At 36.5% G+C, this 21,836-nt stretch overlaps 1 protein-coding gene across 9 annotated transcripts in view; it reads left to right on the plus strand.

Annotated features, from left to right (window-relative positions):
* Positions 1-21,836, plus strand: part of ssh (Protein phosphatase Slingshot) — a 176,091-nt gene that overhangs the window by 123,471 nt on the left and 30,784 nt on the right. The window contains exons 1-2 of one of the 9 annotated variants that reach the window (XM_033469999.2): positions 17,250-17,679; positions 20,422-20,833. The exons of the other annotated variants lie outside the window; for them this stretch is intronic. Coding sequence (XP_033325890.2) covers positions 20,715-20,833 — 119 coding nt within the window. The 5' untranslated portion in view covers positions 17,250-17,679; positions 20,422-20,714. Of the gene's footprint in view, positions 1-17,249; positions 17,680-20,421; positions 20,834-21,836 lie in introns of those variants that run through there. 9 annotated transcript variants of the gene reach the window in all.

Below are 21,836 nucleotides of genomic sequence, written 5' to 3' on the forward strand. Positions count from 1 at the left end.
CCTATCGCGCGCCGCTGATATAAGAATGGAACGAATTTTGCGGGACAAGCGACTATTTCACAGTTACCGACAACGAGCCTCGAGCCTAAGTGGTCGGTTAGGTGGTATTGGTGTAGACTGATCGATCCTCGCCACGCGCTCGTCGAGAGATCCATTGTTGTGGAATGCACGACGGGGATCGTTACAGCACCGAAAACTCCGTCGGTCTATCGTCGTTGACGTTGTCATCCTATTTTTGGAGAAGCCTCGGTGGACTCGGCCGTCAATGTGGTGGTGGGGTTGCTCGCGACCATGGACCATCGCCCGCGCCATTTATGGGCGCGTCGCGACGCGTGGTCACTTTGCCGAATTCTGCTATGCGACCCTGAAAAATCAGAGGGGTTACACCACCCCGAAATAGGGGAGAGTCGTGCAGCATCGGCCACCTTCAATTTTTCTGCTGTAAATTAGCCGGCACTCGGTTCGGAGTTGGGCAAATTTTATTTGAAATAATAAATGACAAAAATTACAAATTAAATTAATCATATCATTTGAAAAGAACAATTAAATTTTTTATTTAATTGAAAAATCGTTCGAATAATTCCGCAAATAATTTATCTATTATCTCTTATTTGCAGATTAACTGTTATTTTTTTTTATTTGGATTTTAGGAAGAGAAAAATAATAAATCATTTTTGCTTCTCTTTCAGCTCTTGTATATTATACAATGGATATTTCGAACGTTATAGATTTGAAAATAAAATGTTACTTTTTGTTCAAATTTAGGTGAAAATGAAATAATATGTAATTTTTGTTTCTTCTTTCGTTTATCGTGTAATGAATATCAATTTCTATATATTATTATTGAAGAACTTGTGTTTTCTTTTCGTGAAGTCAATCAAAGCAGTTAAATGTTAATTGAAATTGTATTTATTCATAATAAATGAATTTTATTATTTTAAATCATTCGGATCAATATAAATAATAATCCATTATTTTTCTCTTTTATTTAAACTTCTAAATAAGAAATAATTTTTCATTTAAATAATCATTTTAATGAACATTTGCTTAAACGATGCCCAATTCTGCCTCAGTTAGTGGGAATCAAATTTCCAACAGTCCAAAAATATGACATCGTTGTTTCAAAATTGTACACCAAAAATTAAGGTAAAAGAATATCATTCTGTTATTTTTGGTTTTAAAAAACTAATAAATCAATTAGTTTGAAACTTTCACGTGCACCTGGTTATTCAAATTTTTGTACTTTGATTTGCCGTTGTATTGCCCGTAGACTAGACTAAACCCCGTTTGCAATGATTAACGCGATTTCAGAAAATTTATTCGACCAATCAGTCCAGCAATTTATGCAGACAACAATTAAAGATCATTTACGTGATGACCTGTCGAGCTCTGTAACGCAGGTGGCTGCGCCGAGATGTATTTTACGTTCTCCAGTCACTTTCACTGCTGTCGCTGAACGTCGTTGATTCGTAATGTTATCCGCCCGTTAGGTAACCGATGAATAACGAAACGACAGCGCGGAAAGAAAGCGGCACTTCGACAGGAAATTTCGAATTTCGTGGGTTTTTGTAAACCGGATGCAGTGCTCGCCGCGAGAGAAACAGGTTCGTAGCAAGATAAAACGAGTTTACGAGGAAAAGCGGCTCCGTTTTAATCTATCCGGTAGATTAGGGGAGAGAAACATTTGCGGATGTAAATTCTTTTTATCAACCTTTTCGGCATTCGAATCAACTGCATCAAGAGCACCGTTTCGTTCTTGCGCACGCGTTATAATTCCGGACACATAATTTAAGCAGTTCGTTTCCTTGACTTCGTGAGCTACGAATATCAATTAATATCGTAGATTATTATCCGAACGGGACAGAAGCCAATCAGTGCACACACACACACACACAAGTCCATTAACTTTAAAGTTGAAATAAACAAGATTTTTGCTGTAAGGTTAGATACGTAAAATAACAATGCCACTAATTATGTATGATTATGCATTAATTATGCATTTTTTGTATTATAATTAACCCCTTCAGCGGAAATGACGCAGAAATTTATTGAAATGTTTAAAAACCATATAAATTTCATCAACTGTTAACAAAATATTATATTTACTTTTGCATTACGTATACTCTTGCTTTTTTCTATCTAAAATTGTGTCATTATAGTTATAATGATTTATTAGAAAATAAACAACATTAAAAAGAAAATGAATTTCATTGTATCTTAAAAAGAATATTTTTCAATTCTTATTTAATATTAGCCTTATACTTTATAAAACTGTTTTATTACAAATGGAATAGCGTCCACATTGATATAAATATATAAAATAAAAAACAGAAATATTTTAATTTTATTTCGTGATAACCTTGTCTGCACGTGCCACGTTTCTTTGAAAATAAATCGTATAGCAAGGGGTTAAACGACAAAAAATTAATGTCAATATTTAATTACTTCATTTAATCTTTTTTATTTTGTTTAGTTATTCCGTGGTCGATATAAGTGCTGCTATTTATGAAGATTATTATAATAGATTTTTAATAGAAATAGTACAGAGAAGATGTTTAGTAAAAATTTTATTTATAATAGGGTTTGATAGAGATTTAGAATATAGAATTATAGAAATTTAAAGTGTAGTAGACTTTTAGTAGAAATTTTAGATATAATGGATTTATTGTAGAGATATAAATCGTAATAGAGTTTTGAGATATATATATATATAAAAAATAATTTATAGCAGTTTTTAAAACTTTTAATTACGATTGGGTTTAAATGAGCTAACTCTGTAGATTCAACGCAATACATTCAAATAGCAATCGTTTTACAATTTTTTACGTAATAATGTTTAAACAATCATTACAATGCATTAAAATGATCTAACACAACACAGATATAATACAAAGCTGTAAAACCAATATAAAAGCTAGATATATATCTCTTACCATGTTTTCTCATTTTCCTTAGCACTGAAAGGTCTAAACCTTAACTTTTAGTTTAATAAGTATTACAGCCACCTCTATCACTAACCAGCTGCTGTGACCTCTTTGAAAATCGTGCACGTAAAGTGCCTCACGAAAGGAAAGCAATGACGAGTACGCTGTTTACTTAACCCAGACACTATATACGATCATTTCATAATAATTATTTATATATTTGTATTTGTTCATTTTATTTCGTCTTGGCTTCAAAATGTTCGAAACATCTCAACGTTTACGAGCACGTTTCGGTTTCCACTAAAATATCGCAATTTAAACAGCAAATTTTTACGCACGACGAGTATAATATCCGTCGTAACACAAAACATCGGCATTTCTCCGTGACGACTCTACTCTCGCCGAAAACAGTTAACTGGTTAACCCTTTGCAGTCGAAGCTATTCGAATTCGAAATCCAAAACATCATTTCTGATCTACAGTATTTCTATTTTATATAACTCATCGCGACTCATGCGTATGAAATTGGGCCTGTTGGGCAAGCACGATGCAATTTTAACCCTTTGCACTCGAGGGCTCCGGAGCGGAGCCATTTAAAATTTGTCTTCAAACTCGAGGGCTCCGCTACGGAGACAATGCAAATAATTTTCAGTTTTTAACATAAGAACAAAAACAAATCGTAAAAATTAGTTATAGGATGTTTCGCTGTTGGTGACAAATGACGTTTGTATCCATAAACAATTAAAAAAATAATAACATACAACGATGACTTTTCTTTTAATGCTTATATCATGAACATACATGTGAATATGATCTTTTCACTAAAATGGCTTCGAGTTGCTGGTAATATGACTCAAAAAAAACCTCGAGTGCAAAGGGTTAATAGTCTTTTTTCAAAGTATAAACGAGTTTGATGCTGTTCGAATGATTTTGAAAAATAGCATGTCAATTTTTAGCGGCGCCTCAGAGTCGCCATTCGAGTGCGAAGGGTTAATTGCACGAGAAATGCATCGTGCGCAGTGAAAAACGTCGGCCGGCAGTGCGGTTTTCGTTCACGTCGGCACAAAAGATATCGAGTTTGCCGGTTTCCAGGTCGCCGGCAACAGGTTTGGGTGTGGTTTAGTGTCCGGCGAGCAAGTATTCCTCTTTCCTGACCGCGCGCGCGGACCAATCCATCTCCGATTAGGATCGATTCGCGCGACGTCGGTTCTGATTACGCAACGCGAACTTCCTCGTCTTTATCCGGTGAACTTGTTAACGCGTAGAGTCCGAGCGCGGTTTCAATAGGAGCAGGAAGAAGAGGCTCTCTCGGATTAACGGGGAATCAATGAACCTTCGCGGCTCGAACCGGTTTCCAACCGGATGACGAACACATCGGCACAAAGTGACACCTCGCCCGATGATAAGACCGTCGATGCCCGATTCGTCGGGACGCGGCGAATCGCGTTCGCGTTCGCGATCGTCGCTCGGATTCACGGGTGCATTTTTATCGGTCGTCGTGATTCGCTTATCGTCGTCAATTATCGGTTCACCGACCATTAAGTAACTACGCGACGTTTCAAGCGAGCCGTTTTTATTGGACACCGTCGTCGGCTCTCGTTCTCTTTGCATCTGGCCGCGCGCCGATTTCGTCTCCTGTTTTCACTTTTTCACAGAGAAATCGCGCAATGTCCCCCGACCGCCGCTGCTCCGCGCCAAATACTTTCGCGACCCGAGCAAAAAATACGGCGCTTTCCCGTTAAGAGAAAAGTTGCAAATAAATTTCATGGTGTCACTTCCTAGTTGATAGATACGACCGCTGCCAGTGTCACCGAACGGCGCATACAGTGGCCCACTGGAGTGTTCGTACACCTTTTAATCATTTGCACTCGAGTGGCGACTCTGAGGCACCATTAAAATTTGTTGTATTACCTTTTAAGATAATTTTGATATTAACGAAGTTTAAATTTAGAAGATTGTTAAGAGTGCAATTGTTGTGCGAGCCCCAAGAGTCCATTTCAGAAGCATAAAATGCGTTTTGTCGTATAAAGTTGAAATACGATAAGTTAGAAAAATAATTTTATATTTTCAGTTAAAATAGCCTCGAGTGCAAAGGGTTAAAACGCGATAACTGTTTTGAAACTGGACTAAATGACTTGAATTTTTTTTAGACGATGAAGAGATTAATATAATAGACAATGGCCGAAATATCTTTTTTAAATTTTGCTATTATTTGGAATGACAGATACAAATAAAGAACTCACGTTTTTTAACTGTTTTATCTGACCTTGTAACGAAAATTTTTAAAAATGCCTCTCGTAGATCTCGGTAACTTATATGCGTGCTGAAAATTTAATGGAAATCGGTTAACCGAGAGTCGAGCTACAGAACTTCTTACAGTTTTTGATCAAAATCGTGACAAAACTGCGATGTTTGTCATCTTTAGTTTATTGTAACTCGTGACAACGTCAATCGATTTCAATAAAATTTTCAGCACGCATATAAGTTACCGAGATCTACGAAAGACGTGTTTGAAATTTTCGTTATATGTCGAGAGTTTTCTATTCTTGTTTTAGCATTCCAAATAATAACAAAATTATTTACTATATATATATATATTATATTATATATATTATTATATATATATATATATATATTAAAAATCTAGTATACTAGTCCCTCTATTATCTAAAAAAAATTCAAGTCACTTAGTCCAGTTTTAAAAATGTTATTATGTGATTTCAAATGTGTCCAGGTCTGGCTCGGTTCACGTGGAATTCGTGTCGAGCTTAATTTACACTCGAACAGCGGACGATCTTCACGAAAATGTAATTGGCTAGAGTTCGGATTATTTATAATTTTATTTATAAAAATTTTTTAACGCATTCTTTAGTGCACTCCTTCGCGACGTGTTAATTATTTATAGACCGTAATGAAACGCGTAGAAATTTAAATTAATTGTCCGAAACTGACAGTCGAATAACAATGTTAATACTCTGGTTCAAAATGTAACCAGGCCTTTTGCCTTTCGAGTGTTAAAGGTGTATTTCATTTTCTGTTTAATAAAATATTGAACAATTTATTCCCGGCTCGATTAACTGAAAAATTCTGCTTTGATTACCCAAGGACTAGGAAACGATCCAATTAGAAACAGAAAAATTTCGGTTTCATTTTGCACAGTTATCGTACACTTACGATCAACGAAAAGTGGAAAATTGTGATCGTTCGAATTCAAGTTTAAACAGTTTTCGAAAGATCGATAATCGAATTGAAGAGAACGAAAGAATGTATTTCTTCGATTTAGGTTGGAAGGAATTAAATAAGTGGTTAGAAAGCAGCCTGGTGGAAATTGTTATTATTTTCGTTATTTTCCTTCGAGTTGCATGTCAATTTCTAAACAGAGTATACTTTCGATTAAATCAAACCTGTTGTTATCTTTCATAGTACACTGCAAGAAAATTGTAGAATGTTTACCACCTACTTTCTATAGCTTCGAGTGTGATCTTGAGAGAGAGAGAGAGAGAGAGAGAGAGAGAGAGAGAGAGAGAGAAGCGATTTCAAAATAATTATCGGAAGGAAGCATACTAAGGAAATGCAGTAAAACTTCCCGTGATAAGCGTTCAGTGTGCGAAACTGAAGCTCGCAACGTGTTTTCTAATGTTCTCATGAAGATAATAAAGGATGCGAACTTTTAATAGTTTACATAATTCTCCGCGTGGAAAAATATTCAACAACGACGAGGCAGCAAAAATTACAGTTAATAAATTTTTTAAGTGAAAATCGTTGAATCGTTTGTACGAATTCAATTTATAATTATCCAATTTGATATGAATCTGATATCTAGACCTGGAACATTTGATTATTTGATAATAAAATTACCAAGCCCTAAACTAAACTAATGTATAGCGTTTTGTAAAAATCACAAGATTGAATTTATCCAATCTTCGTACAATAATAAAGGAGTTTATAAACAAGTTTCTCTCAGAGAAACAACAATTTCATAGTTTTAGTAACTGTACGAGAAAAAAATAGGAGCCAATTATTTCGACTGTTTTGGCAGTTTTAGCGTTAATTTTTGGGATTACAAAAATATGGAAATCCAAAGATAAATTACAGTAAAAATTGATCTAACTCGTCTAATCTGTTTAAATGACAGAATCATTTATTTACTGACAATGTTAACAAAATGATAACAACTTCATCAAGTGTTCGATACTGTTCACCGATTTCAATATTTCACAGCAATAAAAAGACACGCTTTGTTCACCGATCATACCTGTTAACTTCAGGTATAAAACGAAAAGTCAGAGTGGTTACGTTACGCGAACATAACTGTGTTATCTGGATGGTAGAGTTGGACAAATTTTATTTGAAACAATAAATAACAGATTGCAAATTAAACTAATATTTCATTTGCAAATAATGATTAAATTTTTTGTTTAATTGAAAAATCATTTAAATAATTCTGCCATTAACTTATTTCTTTTACTTGGATTTTAGAGAAAGAAAAGGAATAAATAATATTTACTTCTCTTTCGTCTGTTGTATATTATACAACGGATATGATATGTTGTACATTAGTTTTATAAATAAAATGTTACTTTTTATACGAATTTAGGTTAAAATAAGTTAAAAGCAAACAATAAGTAATTTTTATTTCCTTTTTCGTTTATGGTTTAATAAATATTAACTCCCATTTATTATTATTAAAAAAGTTGCATCTTTCTTCGCGAACTCAATCATATCTCTTATTGTTTGAGTGATTGAAGTCATGCTGTGCCGGATAAACAATAAATAATAAGCAATTATATGATAGTTAATAAGTGACAATTGAAATTGTATGTACAAATAAGAATTGGCTTTTACTACTTTAAATAACTTATTTGGATCTATATAAGTAATAAGTAATTACTTTTGTCTTCTGTTTAAACTTCCAAGTAACAAATAATTTGTTATTCACGCTATCATTGAAATGAACATTCGCTTAAATGATGGCCAACTTTGCTGGATGGTTATGTCAAGGTTAGTATATCCGTATGGATACTGCCTACGTGGACTCGAGGAAAATAAAAACGCGGTTTGTTACCCATAAAGCGGGGAATTCCCGTTGAATGTGGTAATTTCAGTGCATTGCAGATCGAACAGGTCTGTCCGGTGGACTTAAATACATTGTATAATGAGCGTGATTCCCGACGAAATCGTTTTTATCGAGCCTTGAATCAGTGGGAGTGAACCGGCAACGGTTTTCTAAACTGGTTCCGCCTATCGAGCCGACAGGCGACGATGTATAGCAGGTTGCATCTCCTCGAATTATCAGCTTATTGCACGGCCCAGCCGGCGATTATGGCAACCGATGATAGCCGCAATGGATTTTCGTTGATTGACGCCCATTGACCTCGCACTCGAGGCCGACGATCTTCTTTTCCGCGGCTGAGTATATAAACTTGATTAACCCTTTCGCTACGGGCGGATTCTCCGTCGCGGTACTTCTGCTGAACAGAGCGCTGCGACATCACTGCACGCTACGCGACGGCGATCGTCAGCGGAAGTCGGTACTCCGCGGCGGTCGGCGGAGAACCTAAGCTGTTCGAATTGAATGAATTTTTCGAACGAAAACATTTTTCTCCAAAGGGTATTTATAAATAAAGGGTATTCCAGGGTATTTTATAACGTCTTAGCATGCGCTCTTTAATTTACAGTATGAGAGGAAATAACATTATGCAATATAATGCATCTTATGGAAAGCCACTATAGTGGTCCGTAGTACCTCAGTGGCACCAAATGGAAAGTCACTATAGTGGTCCGTAGTACCTCAGTGGCACCAAATGGAAAGCCACTATAGTGGTCCGTAGTACCTCAGTGGCACCAAATGGAAAGCCACTATAGTGGTCCGTAGTACCTCACTGACACCATATGGAAAGCCACTATAGTGGTCCGTAGTACCTCAGTGGCACCAAATGGAAAGCCACTATAGTGGTCCGTAGTACCTCACTGACACCATATGGAAAGCCACTATAGTGGTCCGTAGTACCTCAGTGGCACCAAATGGAAAGCCACTATAGTGGTCCGTAGTACCTCAGTGGCACCAAATGGAAAGCCACTATAGTGGTCCGTAGTACCTCACTGACACCATATGGAAAGCCACTATAGTGGTCCGTAGTACCTCAGTGGCACCAAATGGAAAGCCACTATAGTGGTCCGTAGTACCTCAGTGGCACCAAATGGAAAGCCACTATAGTGGTCCGTAGTACCTCAGTGGCACCAAATGGAAAGCCACTATAGTGGTCCGTAGTACCTCAGTGGCACCAAATGGAAAGCCACTATAGTGGTCCGTAGTACCTCAGTGGCACCAAATGGAAAGCCACTATAGTGGTCCGTAGTACCTCAGTGGCACCAAATGGAAAGCCACTATAGTGGTCCGTAGTACCTCACTGACACCATATGGAAAGCCACTATAGTGGTCCGTAGTACCTCAGTGGCACCAAATGGAAAGCCACTATAGTGGTCCGTAGTACCTCACTGACACCATATGGAAAGCCACTATAGTGGTCCGTAGTACCTCAGTGGCACCAAATGGAAAGCCACTATAGTGGTCCGTAGTACCTCAGTGGCACCATATGGAAAGCCACTATAGTGGCCCGTAGTACCTCAGTGGCACCAAATGAAGAATAATTCATATTCTTCGCAATTGATGCACAATAATGCATAAAATCCACGGTCTATCGATAACGAATACGTTTTCTTTAAATAACCCCGAAACGATATTATTCGCAAAATGATCATTGTTATAGAGAGAGATATGATAAGATTTTATCGGAAAACAGAGTATATTTAATCAAATAGTAGAATTTATCAGGTAGAAATACATGGGTGGTAAAATTCTATTTACTCCGTGTTCGCTATTTTTTTATTTTTATTTAAACGCATTCAGGATTTATTTATTTGTTAATTCTCGTTATTGTTTCGGTGTCCGCTGTCGCGAATTTCTCGTTTTAGGCACTGTCACGCGGTCCGGTGCGCATAAAAGTAATTTCATTTTCAACGTTCTGGCACGAATAATGGCACCGGATGCTACAAAAGCCACACTCACCAATTCATTCTGCGCCATTCTTTCCCTCTGTTTATTCATTGCAGTTATTCTCTCGTGATGCACAAAAACAGCCTCCTCTCGTGCTCCTAATTTCAATAAGAAGCGGACTCGACTGAAATGGATCGCTGCTATTAAAAACTATAGAATAGCACGCAGTTTAATTAAATCTCGCCGGACAGTCCCGGATGGTGCTGTTTCAATCGTATGAGAAATGAAAATGAACGACTTAGTCGGGAGCTTATCCAAAGCACAGCTTTCACGTGTTTATAATCTAGCGTGAGCATTGGAGTACTCTTTTAGCACCGTAAAACGTCGTAAACCTGCCTGCCTTAAACAATAATATTTCGCCAAGTGGAACGAGATACATCTTAATTATTTAAAGGAAACTTCGGTCGGTAGTATTTTAACTTTTAATACGCGTTAAGCACTGAGAGTATCAATTCCGAGAATTCAAATTAAATATCAACGTCATTTAATTTAATGAAACCGAAACTAGAGAGATAACATTTATCGTAGGAAATATTACTTTTATATTCTAATATAAATATCTTATAATTAAATATCTCTTTTTTATATAATATAGTTCAAATACACTTTTATATTCTAGAAACGCTAATAGCATTTCGTTTGTTCAACTAAAAATTACGTAACAAATTTTTAAAGAGCAGCTTTTGGACTGATTAACTAAAACGTGGCAGGTTACAAAAAACAACCGGAAAATAGATCGACGTATTTATCGTTGACAAGCAGAGTATCATTTTTGTTCTGCAACTGATCTTACTGTTACAACCGTCTGTAGACAATTTTTATTATAATGTTATTTTTATTATAATGTAAAATATATATTTTCACTTGTTACAGTTTAATATAATAAACGTTTAACAAAAACGAAATTATAACAATTTTCTGCCGATTTTTCAAAATTTAATTTTCTGTGAATGTCCTAATACTTTTCAAGCGGAATGGTGACCTCCGTGCTCCTAATTAAAAATGTTGTCACTTTCTTCTAACTGTTGCAACGCCGATTTGTAGATCGTTGTTCCAATTTATTTTTCCTGTGATATTAGTTGCATAACAAAAACGATCCTTCACGCGCAAACAATGGATTCGACGTTCCATTCTTTCGGTTGTTTATTGTAAGCCGCCATTTTTCAGACGATTAGACCAAAGGCTGATCTTTAAAAATTGTATACGGAATTTCCGGGTTGAGGATCATCCCTTGTGAGATACGGCCTTTCCCAACTCGAAGCATTGTGGTGGAAGAATTATGGGACTGGGTCGTGTGAAAACACTAGATTCACGGATTGAACCAATTTGACTCATCTAAAATTTTATTGCTATACATATATAGATGTATAAAACTTAAATATTATTTTTTAAATACATATGTTGGTTTTTAGTAACGTAACGAAATTTCTCCCCTCCACCGATCCCTTCATTTCGCATTGTCGAATGTGGTATACCTATATTGACTGTTATGAGCCAATAAATATCAGAACTCTAAAAACACCTGACGCGTAAACATTCAACATTGTCAATTTATTAGTTAGCCGGTGCCAATTAATTAACTGGCTAACCACCTCTTTCATCATTCCGATTTATATATCGCATATGAACGGAGAGCATTGTTAGTGAAATAATATAATTTTATAAAATCAATTTCTTCCAACAAAAATTTGGCTCGCCAAGGTAATAATTTCGATGTTCATTTGTAAAAGGTATTTCGATTGATATTTATTTTACATCTATCTACATAGGGTTGCTATTATGGGAAACAAACAGAAAAATTTTCTTTTGCTGAAAATACTAACGGAAATAAGGGAAGACCGATCAGATAATGAATCGGATGCAACGAATATGAAGCTATGTGCCAACGAAATTGAAATACAGAAGGAAGCCAATAAAATTTGATTTTCGAGCAGCGACGATGAAGATCTTCGTAACATATCTCTTACTAAAAAAAAGAGTCAGATTTATTTCTAGTTCCGAAAGTGAAGATAAAGTTCTTCGTTGTACAGCGTAAAAAATGTTTTCAATGAAGTTCTTAACAATAAATCTTCCATTTAACCCTTTCGCTACGGGCGGATTTTCCGCCGCGGTACTTCTGCTGGACGGCGCGCTGCGACATCGCTGCACGCTACAAGACGCCGATCGTTGCGGGGGTACCGCAGCGGAGAACCCGCCCGTAGCAAAAGGGTTAATCCAAATGAAGTTAAACAAAATTGAAAAAAATAAGGCATACCTATTTATCCGTTGTTGAGAGAAAAATAAGGTGAATTAGCTTTCTGCAGTAAGCACTGACTTTATTCGCTACAAACGATAGTGGCCTGTAGTACCTGGGTGGCATCTTATGGAAGGCCACTATAGTGGCCCTTAGTACCTCGATGGCATCTTATGGAAGGCCACTATAGTGGCCCTTAGTACCTCGATGGCATCTTATGGAAGGCCACTATAGTGGCCCTTAGTACCTCGATGGCATCTTATGGAAGGCCACTATAGTGGCCCTTAGTACCTCGATGGCATCTTATGGAAGGCCACTATAGTGGCCCTTAGTACCTCGATGGCATCTTATGGAAGGCCACTATAATGGCTCTTAGTACCTCGATGGCATCTTATGGAGGGCCACTATAGTGGCTCTTAGTATCTCGATGGCATCTTATGGAAAGCCACTATAGTGGCTCGTAGTACCTCGATGGCATCTTATGGAAAGCCACTATAGTGGCTCGTAGTACCTCGATGGCATCTTATGGAAAGCCACTATAGTGGCTCGTAGTACCTCGATGGCATCTTATGGAAGGCCACTATAGTGGCTCTTAGTATCTCGATGGCATCTTATGGAAAGCCACTATAGTGGCTCGTAGTACCTCGATGGCATCTTATGGAAAGCCACTATAGTGGCTCGTAGTACCTCGATGGCATCTTATGGAAGGCCACTATAGTGGCCCTTAGTACCTCGATGGCATCTTATGGAAGGCCACTATAGTGGCTCTTAGTATCTCGATGGCATCTTATGGAAAGCCACTATAGTGGCTCGTAGTACCTCGATGGCATCTTATGGAAAGCCACTATAGTGGCTCGTAGTACCTCGATGGCATCTTATGGAAGGCCACTATAGTGGCCCTTAGTACCTCGATGGCATCTTATGGAAGGCCACTATAGTGGCTCTTAGTATCTCGATGGCATCTTATGGAAAGCCACTATAGTGGCTCGTAGTACCTCGATGGCATCTTATGGAAAGCCACTATAGTGGCTCGTAGTACCTCGATGGCATCTTATGGAAAGCCACTATAGTGGCTCGTAGTACCTCGATGGCATCTTATGGAAGGCCACTATAGTGGCTCTTAGTATCTCGATGGCATCTTATGGAAAGCCACTATAGTGGCTCGTAGTACCTCGATGGCATCTTATGGAAAGCCACTATAGTGGCTCGTAGTACCTCGATGGCATCTTATGGAAAGCCACTATAGTGGCTCGTAGTACCTCGATGGCATCTTATGGAAAGCCACTATAGTGGCTCGTAGTACCTCGATGGCATCTTATGGAAGGCCACTATAGTGGCTCTTAGTATCTCGATGGCATCTTATGGAAAGCCACTATAGTGGCTCGTAGTACCTCGATGGCATCTTATGGAAAGCCACTATAGTGGCTCGTAGTACCTCGATGGCATCTTATGGAAAGCCACTATAGTGGCTCGTAGTACCTCGATGGCATCTTATGGAAAGCCACTATAGTGGCTCGTAGTACCTCGATGGCATCTTATGGAAGGCCACTATAGTGGCTCTTAGTATCTCGATGGCATCTTATGGAAAGCCACTATAGTGGCTCGTAGTACCTCGATGGCATCTTATGGAAAGCCACTATAGTGGCTCGTAGTACCTCGATGGCATCTTATGGAAGGCCACTATAGTGGCCCTTAGTACCTCGATGGCATCTTATGGAAGGCCACTATAGTGGCTCTTAGTATCTCGATGGCATCTTATGGAAAGCCACTATAGTGGCTCGTAGTACCTCGATGGCATCTTATGGAAAGCCACTATAGTGGCTCGTAGTACCTCGATGGCATCTTATGGAAGGCCACTATAGTGGCCCTTAGTACCTCGATGGCATCTTATGGAAGGCCACTATAGTGGCTCTTAGTATCTCGATGGCATCTTATGGAAAGCCACTATAGTGGCTCGTAGTACCTCGATGGCATCTTATGGAGGGCCACTATAGTGGCTCTTAGTATCTCGATGGCATCTTATGGAAAGCCACTATAGTGGCCCTTAGTACCTCGATGGCATCTTATGGAGGGCCACTATAGTGGCTCGTAGTATCGAAAGGGTTAAATTGATTTGGAACTATTTCCTTTTTCTTGCAGAAAGCTTCAACCTTGTTGCATGAGTCGAATTAGCTCAGTTCGGTAGAAAAATAGATAGAATCAACATCCGTAAATCTAGTGTTAAGAGCGTACGAATTTCGCGTAAATTGAACCGTGTACCGTTGCAGCTCGAAGACTTCGTACTGAAAGAGAATCGGAACACGGCGGCATTTCGGCGTGAAACGAGCGTAGAGAAAAATGTGGAGCACATTTACACAGTCGTTAACACGGTGCCCTGGTCAGCGACGGTCCTAAGTAGCGAAGCACGGGTGTCGGTTAGATAGCTATCAACGGTAGTTAATGCTCCGACCAGACACACCGTTGATGTCACTGGTTGTTCTCTCGCCGCGCTCTCGCGCATGTTAAAAGTATATAATCGTTTCCATTCCTTTCACTGTTGTGACTACAACGTAGAACGTGGCCGAGGATACAAGGAATTGTACACGCACCTCCGTTCTGCTTCGAGGAACAACCGCTGGCGAGATGTGCTGTTGCGATCTAGATACGTGCGTGGATCATTACGCCGAATGATCCGAGAGAGTATCGTTGCTCTTATCTGGTCTGCCCAGATACTCGAACGGTTTCGATTTTTCCTAAGTGTTTCACGTCTTCCTTGGACTGCAACGGCTCGAGGATGTTTCTCCTTGCAGCTTTTAACACTTTATCGTCCGGTCGTGGTTGAGGCTGCCACTCAGTAAGGACTGGCTTAGTCGCGCGCGCATTTGCTCCCAGTACCGGCTAAATTTTCGCTATTCATTGTGTTGTGCTTATTCCTTTAAAAATAATAATAAATAATAATATAATTATTATAATTATAATTCATAAGGATATGGGGAGGTCAGCATACAGGAGGTCAGCTACTAACAAAACAGTAAAGAAGCGAAAACCGTCGATAGCTAAAAGTCGATTAATAGGCTATCGATCGATAAGCATTGGCAATCGAAAAGCCGATTAATAGGCTAGCGATCGATAAACATTGGCAATCGAAAAGCCGATAAATAGGCTAGCGGTCGATAAAGTGTTAATACTTGGCCAACCGAACGGGGAGATCTCCCCGTTTGAAATTCGGTCGGTTGACGACCGAATGGCCGATCAATGAGAAATTAAAAATGATCGCTTAATTTTAGTGAGATTTGCAAGAGGTACGAATGCCGAAGAGAAGTGATCGATGCCATATAAGTTAGCTTCATAATTTTTGTTTAATCGAATGAAATATTTTAATTTCATGACAATTTTTGAAGTTTCCAGCGCGGTCGTGGAAGTGTTAAGTTCCACGGATTTCGCGGAGTTATCGATAGACCGCTCATTTTTTGGGTAGTTATAATGAAAATTGAAGGAATTAACGAACAAAATTAAATGCTTGCGAAAAAACATGAGAAACGCTAAGTTTCTGTTATAAACGTTGATTACGGAATATAATAATTAATTTAGAACAGCGATAGTCTTCACGCCTAACAGTTACAAATTCAGATTTTGAGAAGCGATCATTATCAATAAAGTTGAATTAAAGCAAGGAATTGGGGCATGGGACTCTTTTATTTAGATGCATAATTCAATAATCGAATGATGCGAGAAAAGTGATACTATTTTAAAGAAAAATTAAATTATTGTTTAATTATTAAATTATTATAGTTCGTCTACTCCTATAATTAACGCAGAATGTCTTTATTTTCCATACAGATTCACAGTCTTGTTATCAACGTTTAATTATTGACCTTAGACTACGCATCTCTAAATGGAGATTTCATTCTTTATGTAATAATTAGACTGCAGATTTTATGCTTTTATGGAAAAAATGGACGATTGAAACTGAAAACAGTAACAAGATTGAAAGAAGCTAAGAAATTACACCTTGTTAAAAATATTATTATAAAGAAAGAAATGTTTGCAACAGTTGATAGGTCACATTTCAGAGCTACATTTTAAGTAAATGACATTGAAAATGGTAATTGAAATGATTTCATTTGTATAAAATAGTATTTCGATGTCTATTTTAATTCTCAGCTGTGCGTAGCTTCATGCTTGAATCATGTCTACATATTTGATCAATTTATAAATAAATGTAGCATAGCTCATATATTTCATTATGTTTTAAATCTAAATCATTCATAATCTAAGTGTCTAGACGAAGTTGTCAAAGTAACAGGTTATGACGTTAATTAATTAATAATATTAATAATATTAATTATTAATATTATATTATTAATAATATTAATAATATTAATTATTAATATTATATTATTAATAAGAACGCTAATATTAATTATTAATATTATAAATTAATAATAATTAACGTTAAAACGTTATAACGTTTGACAGTTACATATACACTAACAATTCAACATCGAGCACACTATTTTCGTTGCACTACTCAGGGCTCGGAATTAACCAGCACGCAACATGAGGTCCGCGAGGGCTACGCCTCCTGAGTCCCGTCTCGCGTCTTGCTCCCCATGGTGTCGCCTCTTTCGGTGCGGAGCACCTCAGTCGCGTGTGCCTGTTGCTTTATATTTATCTCTGTAGGTGAGTAGTAGTACCGCGGTGATTACGGCCGTAAATCTAGCGTTAATTATGGCACAAGAATCGCGCTGCGGCGTCGGACCTATAAAACTTCGCCCAGGTCAAGATCTACTTTCTTCGGCAAAGGTCATCCTCTCTCTCGGCTCTTGTTTCCGGTTCCACTCCCGGAACGAGTTCCTTCCACGTGCTCGCGGCCGATGGAAAGTGAAAAAAGAGAAACACGAGAAAAAAAGGCCAGCTCATCAACACTAAATATGGCTGGACTTGCTCGTGTGTCATCGCCCCACCACACCGTCGCGTCGCGGCGCGTCACGGCGCGGCGCGCCGCGGAGCGGCCGGCTGTCCTACGCTCGCTATTCTCATTTGCCAGATCCTACGATCGAATCGGAGTATTTACCACACGACGGAACGTGGCCGCGCTAAGAAAAACCCGTTCATTCGTGAGAGAATATCAAGCGACGGCCGCGTATGCTCGTGCTCATTCCTGAACAAATATTTGACCGTGCGTCGTTAGCGCGCACCCTGCCAACCGAGGAACAAATTTTCGGATTCTACGTTACACAGTGGTGATATATCGTGACAGTTCTCCGTTCCGTCTCCGATTCTTGAACCTTCGAATCGAGATTGCCGATCCGTCGATCCGAGTCGCGTTTCGGAAATTCTAATTTCTGCCGAGCGACGCGATTAGCGTTCTTTCCGCTGTTGAAACGTTTACCGAATTCTGACGGTTTATTGATATCGTGCGGGCTGAAGTGACTTCGAAGTGTTGTATTAGCGACAATATGTATCCTAGATATATGTGTAAATGTGAGTGTTGTTTAGGGAATTAATCTCCGTTGAACGTACAGTGGTGTGTAGTCTCGCGACTGAAACATGTCGATCATCAGGATCGAAAATAAGGAACTTTATCATTAGTAGGATCTTTATGCAAAATAAAAATATTCCAAGACGATTGCGAGGAACAGGAATTAAATAGAAATAAATTGTTTCTTTCAATCGTTATAATAAACTGAATTAAAATATATATATAATTAAATTATATATTATTAACTATATAATTAAATTATATATTATTAATTATATAATTAAATTATATATTATTAATTATATAATTAATTTATATCAATTAATTATATAATTATATATTGATAGATTAAAATTTATATAGAATAAACTGAATAAACTGATCGTTATATATAATAAACTGAAAATAGGGCAACTGTATTATTAAATTCTTCTCACGTGTTCACAATTTTATATTTCAGCCACACTTTTGTCATAAATGCATAAAATCCGCAATCCAATCATTAGACCGCGGATTTGTATGCTTTTGTGATATTGTACAAGTTTTTAAAATGCAATTAAATGTGCGTATTAATCCTCAAATTTTTATAAAAGAAATTCCAAAAGTGAAAATTTGCATAAAGATCAGTCTCGAACATAATTCTTTATAATCCTAATGTATCGGTTTGCTGCACTTAACAAACATTTTGTTAGAGATTTTTTAACAATTGTTTAGCTTCATCCTACGTGGGTGCTGTAATAATGATGGACGTGGGTGTGCACGCACATGTAGTAGAGCCTTCTGTATTCGGATACCCTTCACAAAAACGTTTCATTACCATGCGTTTGTTTTCTTCGAATTGCTTTACATTCGGCGAACTATACTGGCGAAAAGTGTTCAATCAAATCGGGGTTGGGCAAAATTTTATTCGGATAACGGATAACAGATAAGGATTATCGAATCAAATTTTATCCGACATTATCGAATCGAATGAAACTTAACCTAGATAAGAATTTATCCGAATAAAAATTCATTTCGATCAGAAGCAATCTGTCGTTCGAATAAGAATTTATTTCTACAGGAATTAATTCGGAAAATAATCAATTTCAATAGAAATTATAGAATATAGTGTTTTTTTTATAGTTTATCGATTAATTTTTTCCGTGTTAATTTTTACGATCATGTTTTCTTTCAACTGCTGCATCGAAAAGTTTGATACTTTCGAGTAGATTGATTATTGGGAAAAGCAAATCATCGTGTATTATGCGAAAGGAAGTCAACAATTATTGGCATTGCTATTCGAATAATTTTACAATCTCCGTTCAAATAACTTATTCGAAAAAAATGAAGAATTATATAAATAAATAAGTAGAATAATTTGTTACGAACAATGAATAATTGTTGTTCAAATGAAGTATTCGACTGAGAAGAATTCATTCGAGTAATTATTTTATTTACAGTTATTTTTTGAATCGATTTAAACCGCTCACAAAGCAACTGCATTTCTTCGTACTCCAGTTTCTTCGAAAGAAGCCATTAAAACGTGAATTTCCATGAACTACGGCAGTCTAATATTCACCGAAAAAAAAACGTGTATATATATTTTCGTTAATGTTTAATAAAACCATCAACAAATTACAACCGCGATTGAGGCTTTATCAAAGGTAGAATAATGTAGCACAAACTGAAATGTGAAAGTTCCGTAAAGTTATTAAATTGCAAGACCAAATATTAAAACACTTTTATGTAACACTCTGAAGCAAACGGGTGATAATAGCAGTTCTCAGTGAATTTCCTCAACGGCTGGAGATGACTGAACACTTCCTCGAACCAGTATTTCATTTTTTTTTTAAATCCATACTCGATTACTAAAAGGATAAATTCGCTACTATCAAACTATATATATATATATATAATCATTCCATAAACTATAATCAAATTAATAATTCCATACACTGTTATGAAACTAATAATTCCGTACTCGATAATAATACTATTAATTACCGTGATCGAACTAATAATTCCATATCCTGTTACTAAAAACAAAAATTTCATTTTTGCAAATGCAACAATTGCATTTTCTCCTCTGTCGGTCTCATCTCTAACGAGTGAATAATTAAAGACCGCGGATTTTTTTATGAGAAATAAAAGATATCCGCATCAATTATAAAAAGCGATAGCCAGTTGAAAGTTTGTTTCTTCCTATAACAATCATAATAAGTTAAGAACATTGTATCAACATTTTTATATTCCTTTAATCTTTATACTGTTTTCTACGTTACTACTACTAATTTGTTTCATAAATGCATAAAATTAACAGCTAAGCAAATTCGAATCTAATATGTTGTATATTATACATCTAACAAGATTCTACTGTACAATTACCGACAAAAGTTAAAAAACTGTACGTATCGTTAACATTTGAGTAAAATTTTAATGATTATACGTATTATTAAATTAAAGTACTGTACTATGGTGAAGCTTATAACCTTGTTTATATCGCAACATTGTTTTATTCAATGCATATGACAAATAAAAAAATAAAAGAAATAAATAATAAAATAAAAACAAAACATAAAATGATGATATAAATTAAATAGTGTAAAAAAATAAAATTAATACTTTCGCTGACACAATATAAATTGTTATCCTGTGTTAACATGTTTCTCAACTTTCGTCGATAAGTGTGGTTCTAACAACATTTTGCTATAGTTCTTACAAAATTCTCTACTTTGGTTCTTACAAGACTCTTCTCTAAACTCTAGAATTTCGACGACTCTTTAGACACTGAAGTTGACCTAAAAACGCAATGAAGAGATCAAGAACCGATCTAACAGGGAGAAGAGTCGACTACAAAAGAGATCTCGTTCTCGACAAACTCGTTCTGTCTCGGAACTGAACCAATTACCTAAAAGTCTGACCAGTGAAATGACCTTGATTATGTGTAAACCCTGAAATTAGCTCGAGCTGTCACACGAACGCGTTCCTTTGCGATAGGGCATTCTAAAAACCTTGACGGGAACGAGTCGCAAGGCCGGACACTGGTCCGGGAAGAATCATGGTGACACGTGGTTCAGTGAATGTGACGATCTTCATTGTCTTGTCCGTGATCTTGTGGATCCTAGAGAATCTTCGAAAGAGGAACACAATTTTTGCGAACATCGCCAGGGCTACTAGGTAAGATACCGTAATCTAACCGTGGGTGATAAATCCGTTTTTTTTCTTTAATGAAAATTTCAGGCTAATTTTATTATCTATCGCGAATTGTTATTGTTAGACCGCGAACATTTGCTGCAGTTGTTGTAAGAAACAAGGGATAATTACACGATTATCAAGATCAAGTAATTGAAATTGATTCATACATTCAATATATTTAATTATGTATGAATCACATGTAATATTATTAATATTTATACTACTATTATTAAATTTAATTGTAAGAAATAAGGGATAATTACACAATTATCAAGATCAACGAAATGAAATTATTTGATATATTCAATATTTTTAATTCTATATATGAATCAAATTTAATATTATTAATATTTATAATATTATTATGAAATTTAATTGTAAGAAACGAGGGATAATTACACAATTATCAAGATCAACGAAATGAAATCACTTTATATATTCAATATTTTTAATTCAATATACGAATCAAATTTAATATTATTAATATTTATATTATTATAAAATTTTGTAAGAATCATTTCTAATCGAACAAATTTTTTATATAACTTTATATATAATAAATAATATTAAAAATTCTTATTTTATTTTATAATAATAAATCATTATTATTCGACTAAAATGTATTCATTCGGATAATCATTACATAGTTATTCCAAACAATTTCAGTAATGTCGAACTCTGATAGTAAAACGTCGACACTATCCAATTCTTTTCAATTACTCTACGGTTTCAAATTGAAGTTACTCATTTTTATGACGAATGCAGAAAAAATCCGCGGTCTAGTTACCATGTTTCGATAATTCTTTATCCGAAAAATGTTACCGCACCTTACGCAACACTTCTACGTTTCCATTTTGTCTTCTTGTGTAATGTCAAGAATAATCTTGGAAACATTAATTCTTACATTCAGCTGTTATGCTACATACGACTAGTTACGTTTCTCTTTGTTTGCATAATACAGCACTTGAAAGTGCAGTAACTAACA

Source organism: Megalopta genalis, chromosome 10 (genome assembly GCF_051020955.1).
Source record: "Megalopta genalis isolate 19385.01 chromosome 10, iyMegGena1_principal, whole genome shotgun sequence".
Classification (NCBI taxonomy): domain Eukaryota; kingdom Metazoa; phylum Arthropoda; class Insecta; order Hymenoptera; family Halictidae; genus Megalopta; species Megalopta genalis.